Source organism: Corapipo altera, unplaced genomic scaffold, assembly GCF_003945725.1.
Source record: "Corapipo altera isolate COAL_440 unplaced genomic scaffold, ASM394572v1 96, whole genome shotgun sequence".
NCBI lineage: Eukaryota > Metazoa > Chordata > Aves > Passeriformes > Pipridae > Corapipo > Corapipo altera.
This window is the reverse complement of record NW_020884962.1, coordinates 533,924-555,502: the sequence shown is the minus strand read 5'-3', so window position 1 is coordinate 555,502 and position 21,579 is coordinate 533,924. Positions and strand designations below refer to the sequence as shown.

The 21,579-nt window shown below is 46.6% G+C and overlaps 1 protein-coding gene across 2 annotated transcripts in view; it reads left to right on the top strand.

Annotated features, from left to right (window-relative positions):
* ELL (elongation factor for RNA polymerase II) overlaps positions 1-21,579 on the top strand; it is a 52,990-nt gene that overhangs the window by 6,274 nt on the left and 25,137 nt on the right. For both annotated transcript variants that reach the window (XM_027664135.1, XM_027664136.1), the window contains exon 2: positions 20,121-20,168. In XM_027664135.1, coding sequence (XP_027519936.1) covers positions 20,121-20,168 — 48 coding nt within the window. The remainder of the gene's footprint in view (positions 1-20,120; positions 20,169-21,579) is intronic.

Here is a 21,579-nt window from a genome sequence, read left to right as displayed (position 1 = left end):
TGGGGTGAGGAGAGTTGAAGCTGAGAGGGGGAAGAAGTGGTCACAACTCAGCGTCACAGCACCAGGAAGGCTGGGATCGAGTTACCTGTGAATAATTAAGGTTATTGCTGTTTCTGCAGTGAGTTTAATGCTGATGAAAATAAAGCCTGATAACCTGAACTATGCTAATATTTTTATCCAGGGTGGATACAGAGGAGGCATCACCAAAACTGGGCTTCAGTGCTCCGTGTGCCTTGGCTTGACCTAGATGCATTACCCAGGAAAGGAGCTTGGATTTGCTGATAAGAGTTTTCTGTAGTGGCTCATGTGTTGCTTAGAAACATCCCATGTACGTGAGGCAACTTTTGCACACCATGGTAACCTGGTGTTGCCTTCTGACTGGGGGTTTTGGTGTGGGTTTTGGTGTTGGTTTTTTTTTTTCAAGCATTTACGTACTCAAAGAGCGTGCTGAACCCCTCAGCAGTTGGTTTGCAGAGTGGTGGTGCACTGGGAAAAGCAGGCTTCCAAAATCCAATCCTTTTTTGCATTACAGCCTAGAAAAAACACTGCTCCGTGCGCTTGGTCTCTCTCTTTTCTTTACATTGGACTAGTGCCTTTTTCTAATTTAAAGAAACCAGCATTTGTTTAACTCAAAAAGAGGTCACTGCTGGCAAGCAGGACTTGCCTGAACTGCCCACCTCCACCCACCTGGAGTCTTCCCTGATCTGGTCCGGCCTGATCGCAGTTAACCCTCCGCTCTCCCTCTGTGCAGCACTTCCCTGGAGTGAACACTTCAGGAGGGAACACTTCAGCCCGAGTTTTCCTGGAAAACTGAGATGTTTTCCTGGAAAACAGATGTTTTCAGCCCCGTTCTGTGCCGTTGGGTTCCGTGGCAGACGCAGACTTTGTCCTTCGGGTTGGTGTCCCCACATGACGCGGGTTCAGCGGGTACCGTGAAACTTCCTGAAAGCCACTGGTTGCCCAAATCTTCGTAGTATTTAGATTTCATCAGCACAAACATCCTCTCTTGACTCCTGGGCTTGTATATTTTTGAGCCCCATGTGGTTCAGCCGTGCTTTGATAAGAGCAGCCACCTGACACTCGGGACGGGTTTGTTCCTACGGGATCAGGGATGCGAGGACAGGAGCAGGTTGCCCAGAGAAGCTGTGGCTGCTCCATCCCTGGAAGTGTCCAAGGCAAGGTTGGACAGGGCTTGGAGCAACCTGGGCTAGTGGAGAGTGTCCCTACCCATGGAACAAGATGAGCTTTAAGGTCCCTTTCCAACCCAAACCATTCTATGGCAGTTTAAGCTAATTGTCATTATTTAGCAAGAGCAGACGTGTGTTACTTAAATCCCAGCAAAAAGCCCAGCAGGAAGGAAGGAACTCCAGCTCAATCCATATCACTGTGCCCACAGGATCCATATTTTCTACTACTGAGGTGCAAGAGCTAATTTAATCTTTCTTCTGTGTTCCTCCCCACTGAGGGCCCGTCCTGCGATGGGCTGCAATCAGTGCCTTGTGAGTGCCAGTTGTGGTTATTTGAATCATATTTCCACATTTCAGTGTCTAGACTTTATGTTTGTGTGAGTTTTGTTGTACCTTTCCAGCTCCGGCGCTGATTTCAGTTGGTTTTGGCTCCTGGTTTCTGTGAGAAAATCAAACGGGCTGTGTTTCTGCCTTCCCCAGTCCCCCCCCCCAAAAAAAAAGAGAGGAACAAGGGAATTGGCAGAACTTAGTTTTATAAGCTCCTTTGCCACCATTTTTCTCTCTTCTGAGAGAATCTGTGGCGTGGACGAGCCGGGTGCTGCCATTTGGTGACCAGCAGATGAGAGCAAAGACAAACCCACTGATGGTTGGAGATAAATCTCTCCCTGATTCCCTGCACTGAGGGAAATCTGCTGGGGAAAAAAAGGGATGATCTTGATACGGGCCAGCAAGGATAGAAAAAGTGAGCGTGCACACATTTTTAGAAATGAAACAACTTTGTCATCCACAAAGTAAGAGCATTTATTGAAGATGAGGCAGCTTTTTAATTGCCTGCATCCACTGGGCCTCATTTCTAGCCAGCGGTTTTCTTGCACTTGTGGATGTTCAGGATGATGAAGGTGGCTGTTTGTTCAGTGAACAGGAGGGTTGGGCTGTTTGTGATGCTCAGAGAAGCTGATAATGACGCAGAGCTGGATGACATGAACCTCACTGTGACCAGGAGGTAGAACTGGCTTTAGAATTGTTGGCAGCAATATCGACTTGTGCAGAAAATAAGTGTGTAAAACTGAGCTGAGGGTGTTTTCTACCTCCTGGTGCAACCAAAGTGTGTGATGGTTAAATCAGTGAAAGGAAATAATGCTCCTGCCTCGGGAAGCTCGCTGCCATCAAATGGGAGAGGCTTAAGTGCATCTGAATAGCAAGAAAAATCCGGATTTTTTCGTATGGAATGCAAAGAATAAAAGCTGTGGTTACAGCTTCCCTCTGCATCCCTGCCTGTGTCGGCTCCTCAGCTCCCACTTCTCCCCCCCATCCCGGTGCTCGAGGTGATCCAGGTCGTTGCCAAAGCCGTGGCTTTACCTCTTCCAAGGAGCCGAGTGTAAATTCTTCCATTCCTTCCTTCCATTCCTCTCACCTCCAGCGCTCAGTGGATGCTTTTCAGAGCCCGGCATGGGCGGAGTAGTAGCGAGGAAGCAAAGTTTTTCCACCCTGCCCGAGCTTGGGCAAGCGGAAACTGTGCCTTGGAAGCCATATAAGGCGAGTCAGCCGGCTCTGGCTGGGCTCACCTTTCCACCAGGATGCTGGGGAAGGGAGCAGCCCTTGCTCACAGGGAGAGTTTAAGGACTGCTGGGCCTTTGAAGTGCTCTGACACTCGCCGGAGGTGTGGCTGGCGTGGTGTGGCCGCCCTGATTAGGTCGCAGCAGCTCATTAACTCCCTGACTCGTGGGGCTCCCCCCGAAAACGGAGGCGGAAATTCGTGATTCAGAGCGAAACCGCCGCGAAGTGACGGAGCTGGGGAGGCTGGAGAGGAGCAGCCTCTGTGACAGGGTTGTGGAGCTGGAGAGGAGCAGCCTCTGTCACAGGGTTGTGGAGCTGGGAAGGCTGGAGAGGAGCAGCCTCTGTGACAGGGTTGTGGAACTGGGAAGGCTGGAGAGGAGCAGCCTCTGTCACAGGGGTGTCTTTGGGTGAGAGGAACAGCCTCTGTCACAGGGTTGTGGAGCTGGGAAGGCTGGAGAGGAGCAGCCTCTGTCACAGGGTTGTCTTCGTTGGAGAGGAGCAGCCTCTGTCACAGGGTTGTGGAGCTGGGAAGGCTGGAGAGGAGCAGCCTCTGTCACAGGGGTGTCTTTGGGTGAGAGGAACAGCCTCTGTCACAGGGTTGTCTTCCTTTCCTCCCGCGGGCAGGGCCTGAGCGGGACGTCGCTCCGGAACGCCGGTTCCTGCGGCGTTAAAATAGGTTTTTGAAAAGCCTGGTGACACCTGCTCCCGCTTCCAGGGATGTTGAGCCCTCAGAGCCGCCGAAGCTCCAATCGTGACCTCTGCTGCTGCTGCTTCTTGCAGAATTAAGAACAACTTCTGCTCCCATAAATAGTCCCTTAAGAAGTGCGTAGGAGCTCCGGGGCCAATTTCTTTTGAAAAGTGCTCTCGGTGACACCTGTGGCCGTGACCTTGGTCACTCTTCCCACTCCGTGTCCTTGGCAGGGCAGCTGTGTTTTGATGGGAGCGTGGTGGTCCCGGCCACAAGCTCTACTTCCCTCTCTCCCATTAGGTAATCAATAATAAAAAGAGCCTTTAGTCATCTGTGTGCTTTGCCTCGTGGGAAGCTGCTGGTGCTTTTCCTGCTGTAAATCCAAAACGCTTCCTGCCTCCTTGAGGTCCCCATTCCCTAATGCCACTAAAAGAGGATGATGGCTAAGGGACAGTGCCTGAAAGCTGCTGTGTTCCTGACACATGTAATGGCTACCAATCCCTGTTTTTATTCCAGAAATAAAGCCTGGTTTTCCAGAGGAGAGCGATGCAGGTGAGCGAGCGCATTGTCATAAACCAGTTCTCCCGGTGCTGATCTGGAGAGTCCCAAAACACACAGAGCTCTGCTAGGGAAGCGGCTTGGTGTTTAATCTTTGCAAGTGTGGAAGTAGGGAAGAGGGAGGTAGTAATGGATAATGCATAAAGTAAAACATATTTAACCTTTCCGGACGTAGACGGGGATATCTTGGATCCGTTTGGAAATCGGTCGACCCGGAACGTAGCGGCGATTAAAAACCAATCGCAAACATTTTTCTGGGGTCACAAATTGCTTATGAATTAAGGACTTTGTTCTTAAGGCATTAAAATCCAGGACACTTCGGGGGTTTCTTAACACGAAGGGGGGAGAAAAAAACCCCCAGATTTATTACCTGGAAGGTTTGATTATTGCAGTTCCAGGCGTGTTTCCACGACCTCTCCGCAGCAATTTGCGCTGGAGCTGGACCTGATGTAGGAGCTGCCTGCACTGCGCTGCAAGTTTGAGCTCTCTCGTACAATTAGAGCCATTTAACTCCATCTAAAGGCCTTTTACTTGTCATTAAGACTAAATTTATGGACGCTGACAGCAGGAAGAAACACATTTATCCCCACTCGGCTGAGAAAGCAAAAACGCTCCGGCCACCTACGGCTCGTTATATTTAGCCCCCAAATTCTGGTCAGACAACGAAGTGCCGGCTCAGTGGCCACACCACTTCTTTTGCATGTGTGAATTAGCTGGGCTGCCTCTGTCAGGCAAGAGAGATTCTCTCTCTGAATGCCTGAAATCTCGGGGGGTTTTCGGGCCGGGACCCGGGGAGCGTTCTCGCAGCGCCGTGGTCGGGGCTGTGTTCAGTCAGCAGACGTGGGTTAAGATTTTCCTCCTCTTATCTGAACATTTTTCACGTTTATTTTTGGAATTCGTCGTAACCTGAACTTTCTCAGGTGTCCTCGTGGGGAGCAGAGAAACATCTGACTTATTTTTTAGATAGATTTTATATATTTATTTTTTTTTTGGCCAGTTTAAGGAAGAGTATGTTCTTTCTTTTTTACTGTTTGTCGCTTTATTTTTGGAGCAGGTTTGTTACCAACCAGCCTGGTAGTGCAAATAAAGAGGTAGCTGAAACAGTGTGGGTTCTGTGCTGCTTGCTGAAGGAGAGGGAGCACCTAATTTAACTTCATCAGGCAGCTGCCTTCACTATTTTTCCCAGAGAAAGCACCCCTGGAAGCTGGAGGAGGCTGTTAGTGCTGTGTTAGCAGAGGGTATGTAACACAAGGTTCTATCATGACAGAAAATCTAATGGGGTTGTCTTGCTCAATATTTTCAGCTGGATTTTTCGTGGGTGATAGGAAAAAAAAAACCCTGGAATTATTGATTATTTTGTAGCTTTCTCCCCCGTGGAGATGGTAGGAAATTTCGGTGACATCCCTGCTGGATTCCCAGGATCTGTTGGGTTGTGTTCCCAGTGTCCTGTCGGTGTTGGAGCACCTCTATTTGCCAGAATCAGCTGTCTGAGCATCTTGCCTTTACCTTTTGAGGCTGCTCTGGCTCATGGGGTGTTGGTGGGATTCCCTTGGGATTCCTTTGGGATCCAGGCGCTGCTTTTGGTTCCTCGCTGCCTCTGAGGGACGTCCGAAGATCATCTTCAGCACAACTCTGTCAGACCAGTAATTACTCTTCCCTTCAAGTGTCAATAGGATATAGCTGGGCACAAGGAAAAAAAAAAAAACAACCCAACTGGTCCAGGCTTGTTTTCCTGGGCTCAGCAGTGTGTTTGTGAGGCGAGATGTGTTCCGGGATGGTTGAACTCGTTCGTCCATCTGATCTCTCAATTGCCTTTCTATATTTTTCTCTGGCAAGAAAAGGACTAAAAAGAAAAGCCCTGTGGAAGATAAGGATCGTTGTGATGTTTCAGCAGCTCCTTTTAAGCCACCTTATGAGCACACAGGCAAGTGAATCAGCCCTGGTGTCTTAATACATCCTAAAATAAAAGGAGACTTTCGTAAGCGAATTCGGTGGGTTTGAACTGCTGTGTTTTCATTAGGAGATTGCAGCAGGAGAAAACGCTCTTTAAAATTCAGCCTGGGGGGGGGTTGTGTTGTTCATTAACTGATAGTCACTCCTGTTTACCTTGGGTGATAAGTCCCAATTAAGAATGGCCAGCAGTGCTGATGTCACAGCTGCCCTTCAGAGAGAGAATTGCCCCTTTTTTTTATTATTTTTTTTATGGCTTGCTTTACTGACAGGTGGGTTTTTTTAGAACTCAAATAAACGCAAACAACCACAAGTTGTACCTCTCCTAATCATGGAAAACCACGTTTTTTTTATCTTTCCCCCCCCCCCCCCGTTCTTAGCAGCTTGGTAATGCTGTTGTCGGTACAAAGGTCATTTAAAAATCTGACATGTCAGCCCAGGAACATACTGCTTCTTAATGAGGCTTAAACCAGCGTGTAGCTGCCTGGTGGAAATAAATTTGGAGCTGCAGAGCACAGGGAGACATGTGAACAGCTTACTGGGATGGGATCACCTGGCTTTCCTTGCACCAGCCCCCCCCCTGGATCTCTCCAGTACCAGTGCCCTTGGTACTTGCAGTTCTCTTGCTGAAGGGGCTTTAATTTTTCCCTCTTGTTATTCAAATGAGCACAGGTGTTTGACAGCACATTTGTGCTCTCAGAAGAAAAGCAACTAAAATACCTTCAGAAATTCTGGTTTAAAACGATTTTTTTTTTTCTTTCTTTTGTTCTTTCCCCCCCTCCTTGTGTTTCACAGCTCGAGGTTTTCTCCCTGACCTTGGCTTCTTGCTGTGACTAGGAGGTCCTGCAACACCTCTTACTTCATCCCCACCTTTAAAACCCTCCCATCCTCATCCTCCTCCTCCTCAGGTTGTCACTTGCCATTGAACCAAAGCTCTTGAACCTCGGGCTCCTTGTTCTGCTGACGCTCCCTGGGTAGTTTGAATGTCTGAAGGCTTTTCCTCTAATCCTGTTCCCCAGCACTACTGGAATTTCAGCACCTTCAGCCTCGGCTCTTTGACTGTTCTCCAGTTAAAAACTAGGTCAGAAACAAAACTGTCAGCTTCTGATATTTCACTGCTCCTGTTTTATAAGTTGTAACCCGCTGTTGTGCTGCGTTTAATCGCTCGCTTTAATTTTGACACATTAAAAGTCTCTCATCTGGCTCAGCCTGACACAGTAAAACTGCTCCAAATAACATCTCGGGTGGAAAAGCCACCTTACCTCCATGGGGGCTGAAAAGGTGAATTATCTGTTTGTTAAATATAATGCCAGAGATGCCAAACTGACAGATTTTTTTTGTTGTTTCCCCTCACCAGCTCTCTCTCTCTCTTAACTATTTGCTGGTGGTTTTTTAGCTGTAATCAGCCACCTTCTCTTTGAGTCTGGGTGGCTTTTGAACCTGATGGGTGAAAGAAAATAGCTTAAAAACAATAATAATAATTGGAAAGCCATGGACTGGCGAGGAAAGCAGCAATGCAGGTGTGCTGCAAGTCATTTAAAATACTTATTTTTAACTGAGTTGTAGCTGACTGGGCCCATTCAGTGTTTTTATAAGACTTTTCTTGGACTGGTGCTTGAAGTGGTGCCTCAGTGTTCAGTAAAATCCACCTGGTGTAATTCAAGAGTATCCTTACTCTTCCTTTTGGGCAGACTTTGAGCTAACCAGCAGTATTGGAATACTTGGGCATTCTGGCATAAATGGGATTTAAATGAATTCTTACTTTTCACTTATAACTTAGGGGCTGTGGATTTAAAATTCTGCCCGAGCTGTCGTCTCTAAAAAGCTTTCCAGAATGGCAGGTTGTTTATTAAGCTGTTCTTAATACACTTAATTTTCTTGGGTTTGTGTGTTTCCTGCTGCTCCTTGAAAAGGATCCCGGTCAAGGCACGTGGTGGAATTCCTGGGATGTCCTTTCCAGGATTTTGGTGATCCTGGTGGGTCTCTTCCAGGTGAGGATGTTCATTGACTGTGATTTTCTAGGATCAAAGGATCCCTGGGCTGGAAACCCTTGGGTTTGGATCACCAAGAGTGATCCAGCTCTTCCTGACACACCTGAATGGTCTCCATGAAATATGGGAATATGGGAATTCCTACCTGGGTCTGGCAGGTGGAGGACTTTTGAACCCAGAGGTGAAACGCTTTATTCAAGGAAAACTTCTGATGGAGGGCAAACAACCCAAATTTCAACCCTAAATCTGGTTTTGTAGTCACTTCACATGACTTGCAGAGCGTGGAGGAGCTTGGGTGCCTTTAATCAGTCATGGAAACTTTATTTATACATGGTGGGGATGAGGGGGAGTTGTTTAAGATGTGCTGTCGTGACACACTTTTTCTCTGTTAATTTGGGAAACGTTTTTCTCCTGCAAAAATCCAAAATGCTTGTAAGCAGATACACTTGCTGCAGCTGGTTGTGGGAAAGCTTTTAACTCTTTAACCCTCCAAATGTGAGGGTGAGTTTTTCATCCACCTCTGCAGTGGGAATGTTTGTGCTTTACAGTCATTAAAGGTAAAGAATTGTCCATAACAGCTTTTGTAAGGTAGCAGTTCAGGAAAAAAAAAAAAACAAAACACAACACATTAACTCGTCTTGGGGATAATAATTATGATTTTTATGACTCTCATGGAAGATGCTTGGCTGGAAAACTTTAATATTCTGTTTATGTAGGACTGAAGGTGAGTTGTGCAGTGGGATATGCTCTCCCTGAATTCAGTTGCTGATCCCCAGAGCAGTTCAGGGGAGCAGAATATCATGTGGAGTTTGAAACAAGAGGAGATTCAAAGAGAATATAACAGGCCAGAAGGGTGGGTGAGTGCTCATGGTGGGTGTTGTGCTCTGAGCAGCACAGACAGGGAGGGTTCACCCTGTGGAATTGGGGGTCATCAGCCAACTCCTGCTTCCCATTCCCCAGGGAAAGGAAGCAAATCTTGGCTCTTCCCGAGGTTTAATAACTAATTCTCAATCTTTTCAGTGAAGTTGATTTAAAATCATTACTTTTCAGTTGTGTCCACAGGTCAGATCTGAGCCCTTTGAGGGTGGGAATTGTCAGGAATAGAAACCCCGGGCAGTTGCTGCGATTCTTTTTGGGCAACCAAGACCCAAAATGCCTCCTTATTTTTGTCTTTCACAGACTGGTTGTCAAAACAGCCCCAAAGCTGCATTGCTTCAGAAAGGCTAATGGGGGAAAAGTGCCATCTCCAAGGCAGGCAGCAGCAATCCCAGCAAATTCCATGCTGGAAGTTGTTTTTCTCAGCATTTTCATGAGCTTTTTTTTTTGGCTTTGTTGGAGAGGTGGCCACATCTCCAGCATCTGGTGAACAACAAACCTTTCTCTCCTTCCAGAGGGAGCAAAGAAGCTTTATTTGACACCTTTATTTGAGGTGTCTCGTGCTGGAGGAATGACCCTTAAAATATTAATCTGAGAAAACCTGACTCCCTCTTAATTCTTGGCTCGTAAAAGTGTTTGAGTGAATCCTCCAGGGAAAAGCAGAACTGCTGTTCCCCTTTAGCAGAGTTGGGAATTTGGGATGATTCCCTTTCCTTCTGCCAGTTTTGTTGTTGCTGTTGTTGTGTTTTCTTGTTCTCCTCGGTCCTTTCCTAATTTAACAAGATCATCTGATGGCCCCAGTAAAATTCTGTTGCATGGAAGAGGTGATTGCCCAGGGAATTTTGGACATGGATATCTTAATGGGATTCTTGCCAGGCTGAGATCTCTCTGAATTGTCTCATAATGCAAATGTGTGCAGGTGCTGCAGACACTGCTGAACTTTCCTTAGAGGAGTATTTAATATTATATTTAACACCATTAGTGTTTCCAATGTGTGGAGGCAGAACAGGAAGCTTCTTTCTCTGGAATACTGTTAAAAAAAACAAGTGTTTCAAAGCAAATCCACGTGTTCAAAAAACAAATCTAAAGGTTTGCTTTCCTTTCCCTGCACTTTAGAAATGCCAATATTTGCCTTCCTTTTTTTTGTTGTTTTTTTTTTTTTTTTGTGCCCTGTCTTTAATTTACTGTAGCTGCTAAAAGATACGCAGTGCAGCTCTGCAAGAGAGGGCCAGATATGAACAGGCTTAAATTCTGCCTTAATTTTGATTAAAACACATTTTCCTCCTGCATGAGCGAGCAATTTGCTATTTTTAATAAGGGATGAGCTTTGGGATGTGCTGATTTAACTCTCCCCCCAAATTACCTGAGAGTGATAAAACGGTAAAACTTTATTTTTTCTAGGTTTGTACTTAAATTTATTTTTTTTCTCACTGTGAATCTGCCAGCACAGCATTATCTTTGTAGGAGAGCTTTGGGAAATGCTGTTGCAACTTGTTTTATGCTTTCCCCAGGTTTTACCTTTTTATTGCTTTTAGTCTGAGTTAGAGGAGGAAAATCCCCTTCAGGAAAAAACGGTGATAAAAAAATAAAGAGTTGAGGGTTTTGCTGATTCCTGTTGTGCTTGTGGAGAAGGGAGAGGGATATTCCAGCTTCTGTCTTGGGGAGAACAGGACAAGACCCTGAGATAAAGGTGAAGGTGTTTGAATGAATGGGCAGTTTAGATTCAATCCAACCCTGACTAATAAAATTAAAATAGCTCTGAGGGTTCTGTGGCAGGGAGGGTCTGGAACACCCTCCTGGAACAAGTCACGGATGCAGAAAACCCATTAACACAAACTGAAACTTCCTTTTCAGAGAGATGCAGGAATTGTATCAAAACTGGGAGGTTTTTTTTTTTACTTGAAGGAAGGAAACCCTCCTGGGTTATTACACTAAAAACTGGGCACGCTGTTCTTTCATTACAAGACATTTTTAATTGATTACCCGACTGCTCCGATCAGTTCTGGGGGCTGAAAGTTGCACAGGGATGCAAAGGGTTGGTTTGGGTTTTTTTCCCTCCCAAAAAAAGAGCCTTTCCTTCCCAAACCTTTGGAAATGGTGGCATTTGGCTCTTGGCCCTGTGACAATTAAACCCTCCTTGAGTAGGGAAGGGTTAATCATGAATTTGGGTGGGAGTTTGTCCCGACTAAACTGCAGATAAATCATCATTTCAGGAGATGAGACCTCACCATTATTGCTCCTTAATGAGCAGATCTCCCTTCCCTCCCCAGAAAAGCAAAGAGGAAAAACAGGGAATTAAAAAAAGCAGCCTTATCCCGTTGGGAAATGTGCCTTTAGTCTCCAAACTTGGATTCCTGAGGGAGGCCGACTCCGGGCTCCGCTGGGGATCCAGGGCTGTGCCGGAGTTAATTGGGAGCCACAACCCCCCCTCCTTGATCTTTTCCTGTTTCTGGCCTTACACGAGTCCTGTCTGGTTTGGGGTGTGTTTGGAGCTCCCCTCACGTTGTTTCAGGGTGGGATTGGAGCTTCCTCTATTTTGGGGTGGATTTACAGCCCCCTCTCTGTTTTGGGGTGGATTTACAGCCCTCCCTCCATTTTGGGGTGGATTTGCAGCCCCCTCTCTGTTTTGGGGTGGATTTGCAGCCCCCTCTCTGTTTTGGGGTGGATTTGCAGCCTCCCCTCCGTTTTGGGGTGGATTTTCAGTCCCCCCTCCATTTTGGGGTGGATTTACAGCCCCCTCTCCATTTTGGAGTGCATTTACAACCCCCTCTCCATTTTGGGGTGTTACCCTGTTACTCTTACCCTCTCCATTGCCACAGAAGTTGAGGAACAGGGATTGCAGGAGTTCCTTTGGTGGTTCCTGCTCTTGGGAAGGACTCAACCCAATCGATGGGCTGCTCTGTTTGCCAGAGCCGCCTTCTCCAGCCAAACAAGGCCTCCCGCTCCGCGGCGATCTGAGTAAACTCGAGCCCAATTCACAATACTTTAATTATTTCTCCAAGGATTCGAGCCTCCTTTTAATTTTCTTCCTGAAAGGCATTGCCTAAACTGCATCTGTGCCCAGCTTTTCCTTTCTAGTGGAAAACTACTGTACCTTGTGCTGGCCAAACATCTTGGCTCAGCCGTCGGGTTTGTCCTGGGATTTTTCAGTCTCTCGGCGAGTTGGAGCTTCCTTCCCAAAGCCACCTTTCCCAAAGTTTGTGCTCTGATGCTAAAGATGACCAGAGAGCATCAGACTGTGTCAGAGACATCTGTTCTTTGGGAGTTGAAAGCTTTATTTTCGCAAATACAGGGTCAGAAAAAAAACATGGCTTAGTTCTGCGCTAGGAGGCAAAGAGGCCTTTGGAGCGTTTCACTCGGAGGTACCAACCTGAAACAAAACAGTTTTGCTGGGCTTGAGTGTAAAATTTAAACCATCTTGGACGTAAATGGTGGCTGGGGGTGAGTTTTAGTGGAATTGGTTGGTGTGAGGGGGTTGCCAGAGGGGTGTGAGGGGATTGCCAGGGAGGTGTGAGGGGGTTGCCAGAGGGGTGTGAGGGTGTTGCCAGAGGGGTGTGAGGGTGTTGCCAGAGGGGTGTGAGGGTTTTGCCAGAGGGGTGTGAGGGTGTTGCCAGAGGGGTGTGAGGGTTTTGCCAGAGGGGTGTGAGGGTGTTGCCAGGGGGGTGTGAGGGGGTTGCCAGAGGGGTGTGAGGGGGTTACCAGAGGGGTGTGAGGGTGTTGCCAGGGGGGTGTGATGGGGTTGCCAGGGGGGTGTGATGGGGTTGCCAGAAGGGTGTGATGGGGTTACCAGAAGGGTGTGAGGGGGTTGCCAGGGGTTGTGAGGGGGTTGCCAGGGGGTGTGAGGGGGTTGCCAGAGGGGTGTGAGGGGGTTGCCTCTCCCATGCAGCTCCCTCTGGCTGGATTTGAGTTCCCCACTGGATTCTGCAGCCAAGATCCCCCAAACCCGCTGCCTTTTATCCAGGAGGATCTTTTTAAACGTGGATTAGCTGAGCTCAGGAGCTCCAGGCATGCGAGAGGGAACGGGCTGCACGGCTGGCTCAGCTCTCGTGCCTGTGGGGTGACATCTTGATGACAGGGGAGTTTAATTGCTCTCTGCTTTGCTGATCCAGGCTGTTGTCCATTTAGGGACGGCACAAAGCATTCCCATTAGGCTACAGTTTGGTTTTGAACTTAATCATGTGGGTCTTCCCCTCTCTAAACTTACTCAAAGGTTGAGTTTTTCTGTGTTTCAGTGGGACGGTGTCTTTAGATGCTCAGGTGTGTGGTGGTGGGGAGGTCTGCTCGTGGTGCTTCCTGCCTGAGGAGCTGGGAATGGTGGATTCTGTAACCTGGAAGAGCTGGGAATATTGAATTCTGTGTTTTAAGGAGCTGGGACTGGTGGATTCTATAACCTGGTGGAGCTGGGAATATTGAATTCTGTATTTTAAGGAGCTGGGACTGGTGGATTCTATAACCTGGTGGAGCTGGGAATATTGAATTCTGTATTTTAAGGAGCTGGGAATATTGAATTCTGTAACCTGGAAGAACTGGGAATACTGAATTCTATGGCTTTAAGGAGCTGGGAAAGGTGAATTCTGTAACCTGGAAGAACTGGGAATATTGAATTCTGTATTTTAAGGTGCTGGAACTGGTGGATTCTGTGGCTTTAAGGAGCTGGGAATGGTGAATTTTGTAACCTGGAAGAGCTGGGAATATTGAATTCTGTGGCTTTAAGGAGCTGGGAATATTGAATTCTGTGGCTTTAAGGAGCTGGGAATATTGAATTCTGTATTTTAAGGAGCTGGGAATGGTGCATTCTGTGGCATTAAGGACCTGGGAATGGTGAAGTCTGTGGCATTAAGGACCTGGGAATGGTGAAGTCTGTAACTTCAAAGTGATGGGAATGGTTAAAATCTGTAACCTGAAGGAACTGGGAATGGTGAATTCTGTAACTTTGAACTGGGAATGGTGAAATTCTGTAACTTTTTAAGGAGCTAGGAATGGTGAAATTCTGTAACTTCAGGGAGCTGGAATGGTGAATTCTGTAATTTTAAAGAGCTGGGAATGGGGAAATTATGTAACTTTGAGCTGAGAATGGTGAAATTCTGTGACTTAACCAATGATTTCAGTAATATCAACTTGTTGTTTTTTTGTTTTTTTTTTTTGAGGTGACACCTTAAACCCCCTTATTTTCTAAATCTTAGAGAAACACTTGATTTTTGAGCCTGGAAAGTTAAAAGTACTGAGGCAGCAACATTTGTGCTGTAACAGCCCACTTCAAATGATGCAGTCACAACTTGGTGTGTCTTTTTTGCAGTTTTAGCAATTAAAAACTTTCAGATGCACAGCCTGCCATTTTTGGCTGACATAAAAGCTCTGGAGCATTTTATTGCTGCTTTTTGCACTTCTGGGCAGGGTTTGCTTTAATGTTACCAGTGATAATGTGCCCATTAATGCATATTAGGCAAATGATAAATGATAATAAATACAAACTACAGCTCGGAGTAATTGGGAAGCCTCCAGCTCCTAAAACTCCATCTAAAGCACCTTTTAAAAAAAATTATCTGTTTGAAAAGCTCCTGGAAGGCTGCAGGTGAATCCCAGCTCCTCCCCCAGCATCCCCTGTGACTGCCCTTTTCCCCCCTGAAGCAAAAGTTGGGCTTTTTACTCCATAGTGGTGGATTTACATGGAATTTCCAAGGCTCTTTGTTGGATTTGAATGGCAAAGCTGTAATTTTGGAGCCTCAGCAGACTCAGTCCCATCTGTCCATGGCCTCAACTTCCAAATGGGATCCTTGGGAGGCCTTAAATTGCAGCTGGAAATTGTGTTGCCTTTGAATTCTGTAAGCAATAGATGGGACATTAAAACAAAAAAGGGATATTCAGGAGGCTTTTTACTGCTGTGTTTGTGGTAGGAGGGAAATAGAAGCCCTGGAATAGTGGAATGTCTTGGGAGAGAAGCCTTTTGTCTCTCCCTAATATTCAGTGGCTCTCTCCTGGGCCAGCCTTGGCTAATTGACTGCCAAGGAAACTTCACCCAGAAGTTGTGGGTGTATTCCAGGGGATTTTTTTTTTTTTTCCCCTGGGATTTCAAATTTCTCTCTGTTAATGAACTCGGGGGGGGGGGGGGGGGGCGTCTCCTGGGAGTCTGTCACTGGGGAGTTTTGCTCTGCAGGGCCTGTGGGGTGTGTTTGAAACAAAAATGGGAGTGGAAAATGAGATCTTGAGGTTCTATTTAGCCCTGCAGGAGCTTTTCCCGAGTATCCAGGTGTGCTCAAACCAGGAATCCTCCCAGATTGGGATCTGACCCCTTTTATTCCCAGAGGAAGTAGGGGAGGGATTTTTTTTCCCTATATTTGGACCTCCCTGCTTGGGCAAAACAAACATAAGCTGGTCCTAACCAAAGAATTAAAGAGGAGCTTGGAGTTTGGGGTATTAAGAGTCTGAAATTTGTGCATTTTGTTCTCATTTTTGTCCCTGGCTCCTGAGGTGCAGCAGCTTTACCTGGGCACTCGTTTTACCTGGAATTGCACGTGATGGTTCAAAATACCCCCTTAATGCCAGCCTTGGTTAACAGGATTTTATAGTTTCTGTTTATTGGAATTCTTGCTGCTAATTTTAACTGTTTGCAAGAAGCTTTTAAATTCTGAAAATAACCCCCCTCCCCTCCCTTCCCAGTCCCAACATAAATAAGGGTAAATTTTCAGTTGCACTCTGGGCATTTGTGCCTCTGAAGGTTCCACAAAACAGGACAAAAACACACCAATACTAAGTTTGGGCAAATATTTTCCATAGAACGCTGCCTCCAGTATGAATTCCAGTAAATACATGACAGAACTTCCCAAAACAACATCTTCTTTAATTATCTGTATTTCCCCGAAGAAATGGGAAGGTTTCCAGCTGGTTACTTGACCTGAGGATTTCCAGTGTCCTGTGTAGGAAATCATCCCTAATAGAGTGTTTTATTAACTTTTAATTCAATTCTTCTGTGTTTTATTGACACTCTCTTGTTCCTCCTACTCTTTCCTCAGCTTCCACGTGCCAGATGTGGAGTATTTAAAGTGTGAGGAGCTCTCTGTGTGTTGCCACCACCTCTGAGAGCTTTCAGAGTCTCTAGAAAGGTTTGCTGACTCCCCTCTGTCCCAGGGAAACCAGAGGACGAGCATAAAATCATGATAATAAAAACCAGATATCTTGTGGGAGTTCTGAGGATGAGTTGTGGGGGTTTTTTTTGGTTGAATCTCTTGATTTTGGAAATAATCTTATGGCATGTCTGACAAAAAGCGCTTGGGTCTGTTGGGGCTTGGTTTGTGTTGGCATCCCAGAGCAGAGCTCTGGTGTTGGAAAACTTGCTGCTTTATTTCTCCACCTTTCCCAAAGAATCCAGAAGGAGCTGTGGGAGGCAGGGAACTGGGCATGGAAGTGTGGAAATGCTCTTTTTGGATAGGAAATAAATGAAATTTTACGGATTAGAACACCGGGGTCTGCTCAGACCCCATTTTGAGGGTCTGCTTTCCAGTCAGGCAGGGCTGGTAATTCCAGTTTGGGTAGATCTGGGGGAAGCTGTGGTTTGGATGTTCCTTTGGAAGCTGTTCCTGCAGAGCTTTGGGGCACCAGTGAGTTTGAGCTGCAGGAAGGACTTTGGTTTGTTCCAGCAGCTCCTTTGCCGTTCCGGTAACCGGGGAGGAAACTCGAGGCAGCTCCTTGTGGGACCTGGCAACCAGCAGAGCCCCGGGAATGCTGCACCAACCTTCCAGCCCTGCTTCAGGAAGCCTTTGGCTGGAACAATAGGGGGGAGCAGGAGTGGAATTCCTGCCTCTGAGGGGTGTTTAAAGGGGCTTCCATCGCTCACACGCATCCCAGGAATTGTGCTGCTTCCCACCTGCACCTCTCCAGTGCTGTGGGGTTGGAACATCTGGTACCTGGCACAGCAGAAAAGCTGCTGAGCTGGCAGGTGGCTGCTGGAAAGGGACCTGAACTGTGCTTTCCTTGCTTGGAATTTTGTCTCTCACCAGCTCCCAGTCCCTGCAGGTCTCGTGGGGGGATAGAGCCGGAATCCCAGGGGTGAGGTTGTGCAGTGGCCCCGTTGCTCGGGCAGATGTGGCTTGTTTTCCCTCCACGAGGGTGAGGTCTCATCAGCATCCTTGATTTACCCAGGATTTACTGCTTCCTGGGAGCTGGTGTGCTCTGGGAAGGGCAGAGCTGTACCCACAGCAGTGCTGTGGTCCCACCCCAGGGCTCAGGAGATGACTTGTTTTCCTTGGAAAGACAAGAGGGAAGGACATTGTTCCCGCCAAAGGTGGATGGAATGACATTTCTGGGAACTGCAAGGCAGGAAGTTCACTCATGGCATCACCAAGGAAGAAGAATCAGGTGACTCTATGGTGACTCTTCAGGAGATGACACAGGGATTTTGGAAGTGGCAGCAAAAACTCATTAAAATTGGGGTTCCTCCACACAAGAACATCCAAGAAGGTTAATCCAAATGAAGGTATAAATCCAAATACAGTTTTAATTTGGTTTAACTTAATTCCTCTGTTTGCTTGTGTTCTGGATGAAGGTGTCTACGCAGGGATTTAATTTCATCTAATAAAAGCACTTGGGTTCATATCCTTAATTAGTTTAGGGTGTGCACGTGTTCTCTTCTTCCACGAGCGTTTTCAGACGAGCTGTAGCCAAGGAATTGGACACCAGGGAAGTGATGCCCATGTAGGTACAGGGATGGTGTTGCTGAGAAGCCAAGACACCTGGAGTGCTGTGCCCAGTTCTGGGCCCCTCAGCTCAGGAAGGACATTGAGGGGCTGGAGCAGGTCCAGAGGAGAGCAACGAGGCTGGGGAAGGGACTGGAGCACAAGTGCTGTGAGGAGAGGCTGAGGGAGCTGGGGCTGTTCAGCCTGGAGAAGAGGAGGCTCAGGGGAGACCTCCTCACTCTCTGCAACTCCCTGACAGGAGGGGGGAGCCGGGGGGGGTTGGTCTCTTTTCCCAGGCAACCATCAGCAAGACAAGAGGGCTGGGTCTGAAGCTGTGCCAGGGGAGGTTTAGGTTGGAGATTAGGAAGAATTTCTTTCCAGAGAGGGTGCTCAGCCATTGGAATGGGCTGCCCAGGGAGGGGGTGGTGGATTCTCCATCCCTGGAGGTGTTTAAGAAGAGACTGGATGTGGCATCAGTGCCATGGGCTGGGAACCACAGCGGGGTTGGATCAAGGGTTGGATTGATGATCTCAGAGGTCCCTTCCAACCCAGCTGATTCTCTGATTCTATGATTCCCTTCCCTGCCTAAAAAGGGAAGCTGGAATGGAGCAATGTCTTTCCAGTATCCATCTCTTCCACGGGATCCCTTGTGTGGAGCGTGGCAGGGAGTTCCAACACCGATATTCCTGCACTGGGGCTCACAGCCAGGACAGCTGGGGAGCCTCAAAATGCTGAATCTTGGGAAACACATCTCAACTTTGCCATTTAACTTGCATCAACACTCCAAGCTTGACATCACCCAACTTCAAACCTGGTTCATTTGCAGATTGGGGAATTTATAAGTTCCACAATTGAAGCTCGTCCTGATTTGTGCAGCAGGACTTTCGTTCCTGCCCCCTCCTCCCACTTCCCTGCATCTCACCACCTTTCTGTTCCACTTCACTTCCCAGAAGGACCAGCAGAAAACTTCACCAATCTATAATTTGCTGCACGAGAACCACATGGGAGGTTGTTGCTTTCTTAAAAATACCCAGATTTTTTTCGTGTTTCAAATGCCTCTTTTGCTCTCTGTTCCTCCTGGAGTTTTCTGGCCACGCTGCAGAGCACGGGGCGAACACGCAGAGCTGGCCAGGCTGGCCATGAACAGCCTGCTGTGGAATGCAGTGTCGTGGCACTCGAGGAATCCACTGATCTCTGGACCAAGAGCAAGATGTTGTTTATTGTTGCTTTATAAAGGTTGTTTCGGGTCTATAAAAACTCGTTCTCCGGCGCTGTCGGCTCCGAGCTTCGCTCGGCGTCGTAAACGTCCTGGGTGTGAGGCACATCTGCTCAACGGGGTTGGATGGGCTCTGGGAAGGCTCAGACTCTGTCTTGGGCTGGGTTTATCCATCTGGGCTCAAAGGATATTTTTTTTTTCCTGGTGAATTGATCCCTTTTTGTGTTGATATCAGCGTATCCTGGCTGAGATTCCTCACTCCCGGGCTGAAAACGCTTGGAAAGGTTTTGTGAGAGACGATGATAAACTTCAGGGGTTTTGAGCTGTTTAACTCTTTTGCTGCTTAAGTCTAAATGTCTGCTTCTGTGATCCCTTGGGAGTTGATCCCTTGGGAGTTGATCCCTTGGGAATTGCTCCCTTGGGAGTTGATCCCTTGGGAATCAATCCCTGGGAAATCCATGAGCTCTGGGACACAGACAGTCCAACACACCCCCTTTGAACTTGGAATCCTAAAGCTCTTCCTGGGGATTATTTTGTGTCTCCCGTGTGTATATGGCAACATTTTCACTCCTAAATGATCCTTCGACCTCTTTGTAAATTCTTTTATCCCTTTGGAAAAAGGGCTTCGCAGCTGGGAGCCCGGTGGAGCACAACCTCTTGTCTTGGAATGTTGGGTGGCATTTAGGAAATAAAACCTGCACGGCCCCAATTCTGCTGAAATTGGAAGAAAACAAAGCTTAGCCTGGCTTGAATTGGGTCTGTCCTTTCTTTCCCTGGAGTTAAAACCTCAGGTGAGGGTTGGAACTCAAAAGCCCTCGTGATCTCTAAAATCACAGCGAAGCAAAAAGGCTGAAATTGGGCAGTTTGGAGCAGATTTGAGGGGGTTTTAGAGCTCACAGGAATATGACTTTTTAAATGTAAGCAAATGAATTTGGAGGAAGAGGCTGATTGTTGAAACAGGCAACGTAACAACAGTTTGCTTTTCCAAGCTTTCTCTTGGAAAAAATTTGCTTTGCCTCTCCTCGGGCCGAGATCTGTAATAAATTTTCCCTTCAAGTGTCCATTTTTTAACTGAAAACTTATATAAACACCAGAGAGAGACTCAGCTGAGCTGTTCTGTGCCCGAAATGTGGTGTTGGGAGGAACGAAGTGTCACCTCTGAGCTGTTCTCCTGCACCAAAGGTCACCCTAGTTTTATCCCTTTTCTAGGTATAAATCTCTATCTGAGGAGGTTTTGTCTTTTCTTGCTCGGAATTCTCTGTATTTCCCTGAACCTGTTGTCTTTAAAAATGATATAAAGTAAAAAAAAAATAAAAATACAGGTGGAAAAAATCGAGCTGAGCTGTTTTTTGGTGGTGAATGTTGGAGCTTTTACGTTTCTCTGAGGTAATTTTTGGTTTATTCATTTGTTTGTTTTTTTTTTTGTAGGATGCTGTGACGTCCAAACCAGTCATCCAGTTTCAAGGAAGCCAAGGGGTAAGTTTTTATACCTGGATTGCCTTGGGAAGTTCCACAGCTGATGGCAGGAATTTGTGCTGTTCCAGCTCAAGGAATGATGATGCTCTGATTGCTGAAAGGGAGAGGTTGAGAGGTCCAAGGAAAGCTTTTTTCCCCCCCCTTTGTTTCCTTACCTTGCTAAACCCACATGAAATCCACCTTTAGGAGGTGAAATCCAGCTTTGGAAGGCCGTGCTGATGGGCAGGACAAGGAAAAGAGCACAGCAATCCATGGAAACCTCACCTGTATCCCAAGGGAACAACACCTGGTAGAGTCAGTGCAGGACTTTGTGGGTCCCACTTATTTCCAGCAGCAAAAAATTCCGAGTTTTTGAAGCTTTGTTTAACATAACTGTGCCACTCCTGTGAGTACCAGCAGTTATTTTCTGTTTAGGAGTTTTATTTCTCCAACTTCTGCTCCAATGCCTGAACTCCAGGGTATTTATAGCCCCTGGAAATGCTCCGTGGTGCCAGTTGCTGACAACGTTGAGATTTACGTGGTGGTGTTGCTGGTAAAGCCATGCAGCTCTTCAGTGAGCTTGAAAAATGTCATTTAAATACCTTTTATTTATAAAAAAACCCCAACTCTCTCTGCATTCAGCTTTAGTCTTTGCATAAAGAAGGGGAATTTTAATTTTTAAATATTTTTTTTTCCCCCCCAAGAATCTGAACTCAGCTGTGAGCAGCTTCTCGTTTTTATTTTTATGCCACTGGCACGTTAAAACTTTCAGAAAGTTGCTTGAATTAAGCAGACACTAAATCCAGCACTTTGGCCTTGCCCACATAACTGCTTTGTGACATTATTCTCACTAACAGCACACAGAAAATACAGCAGGAAAGACATGATTGTTATTGTAAGTTCAGAAGTAAAATACAGAGCTCCTTGTCCTGGGAAATACAGAAAGGAGCAATTTCCAGGTTTGTTGTGTTTTGTTTTTTTTTTTACTTTGTTTAGAATTAAACTTCCCTGGAAGTCAAGATCAAAATCTGGCAAAATCAAAAGCGAGTGGAGGGGGGAATTTTTTTAAGGACATGTGGATTTGTCTTTATTAGAAAAAAACCAGCTTTGCACATCCTAAAGAATAAAAAACTGGGAATGCTTTCCCTTTGGAGAGCAGCACCTTGTGAGGATCTGCCCCTGACTTTTCCTGTAAAGCTGCTTAAGTTTTGGAAATGCCTCCCCTTGATATATATATATTTTTTTTTAACTTGAGAAGTAGCAAAAGGAAGGGGAGAACAGCTTTAAAACACTCCCTTGCCCTGAGGCTCTTTGGGTTCCACGTGGATCAGAGGTGGACAAGGCTTAACAAAAAAACCACTGTTTGAAAAGGCTGTGGTTTCTTGTTGTAATTCAGAATATTTTCAAATTATGTGGAATATTTTCAAATTAT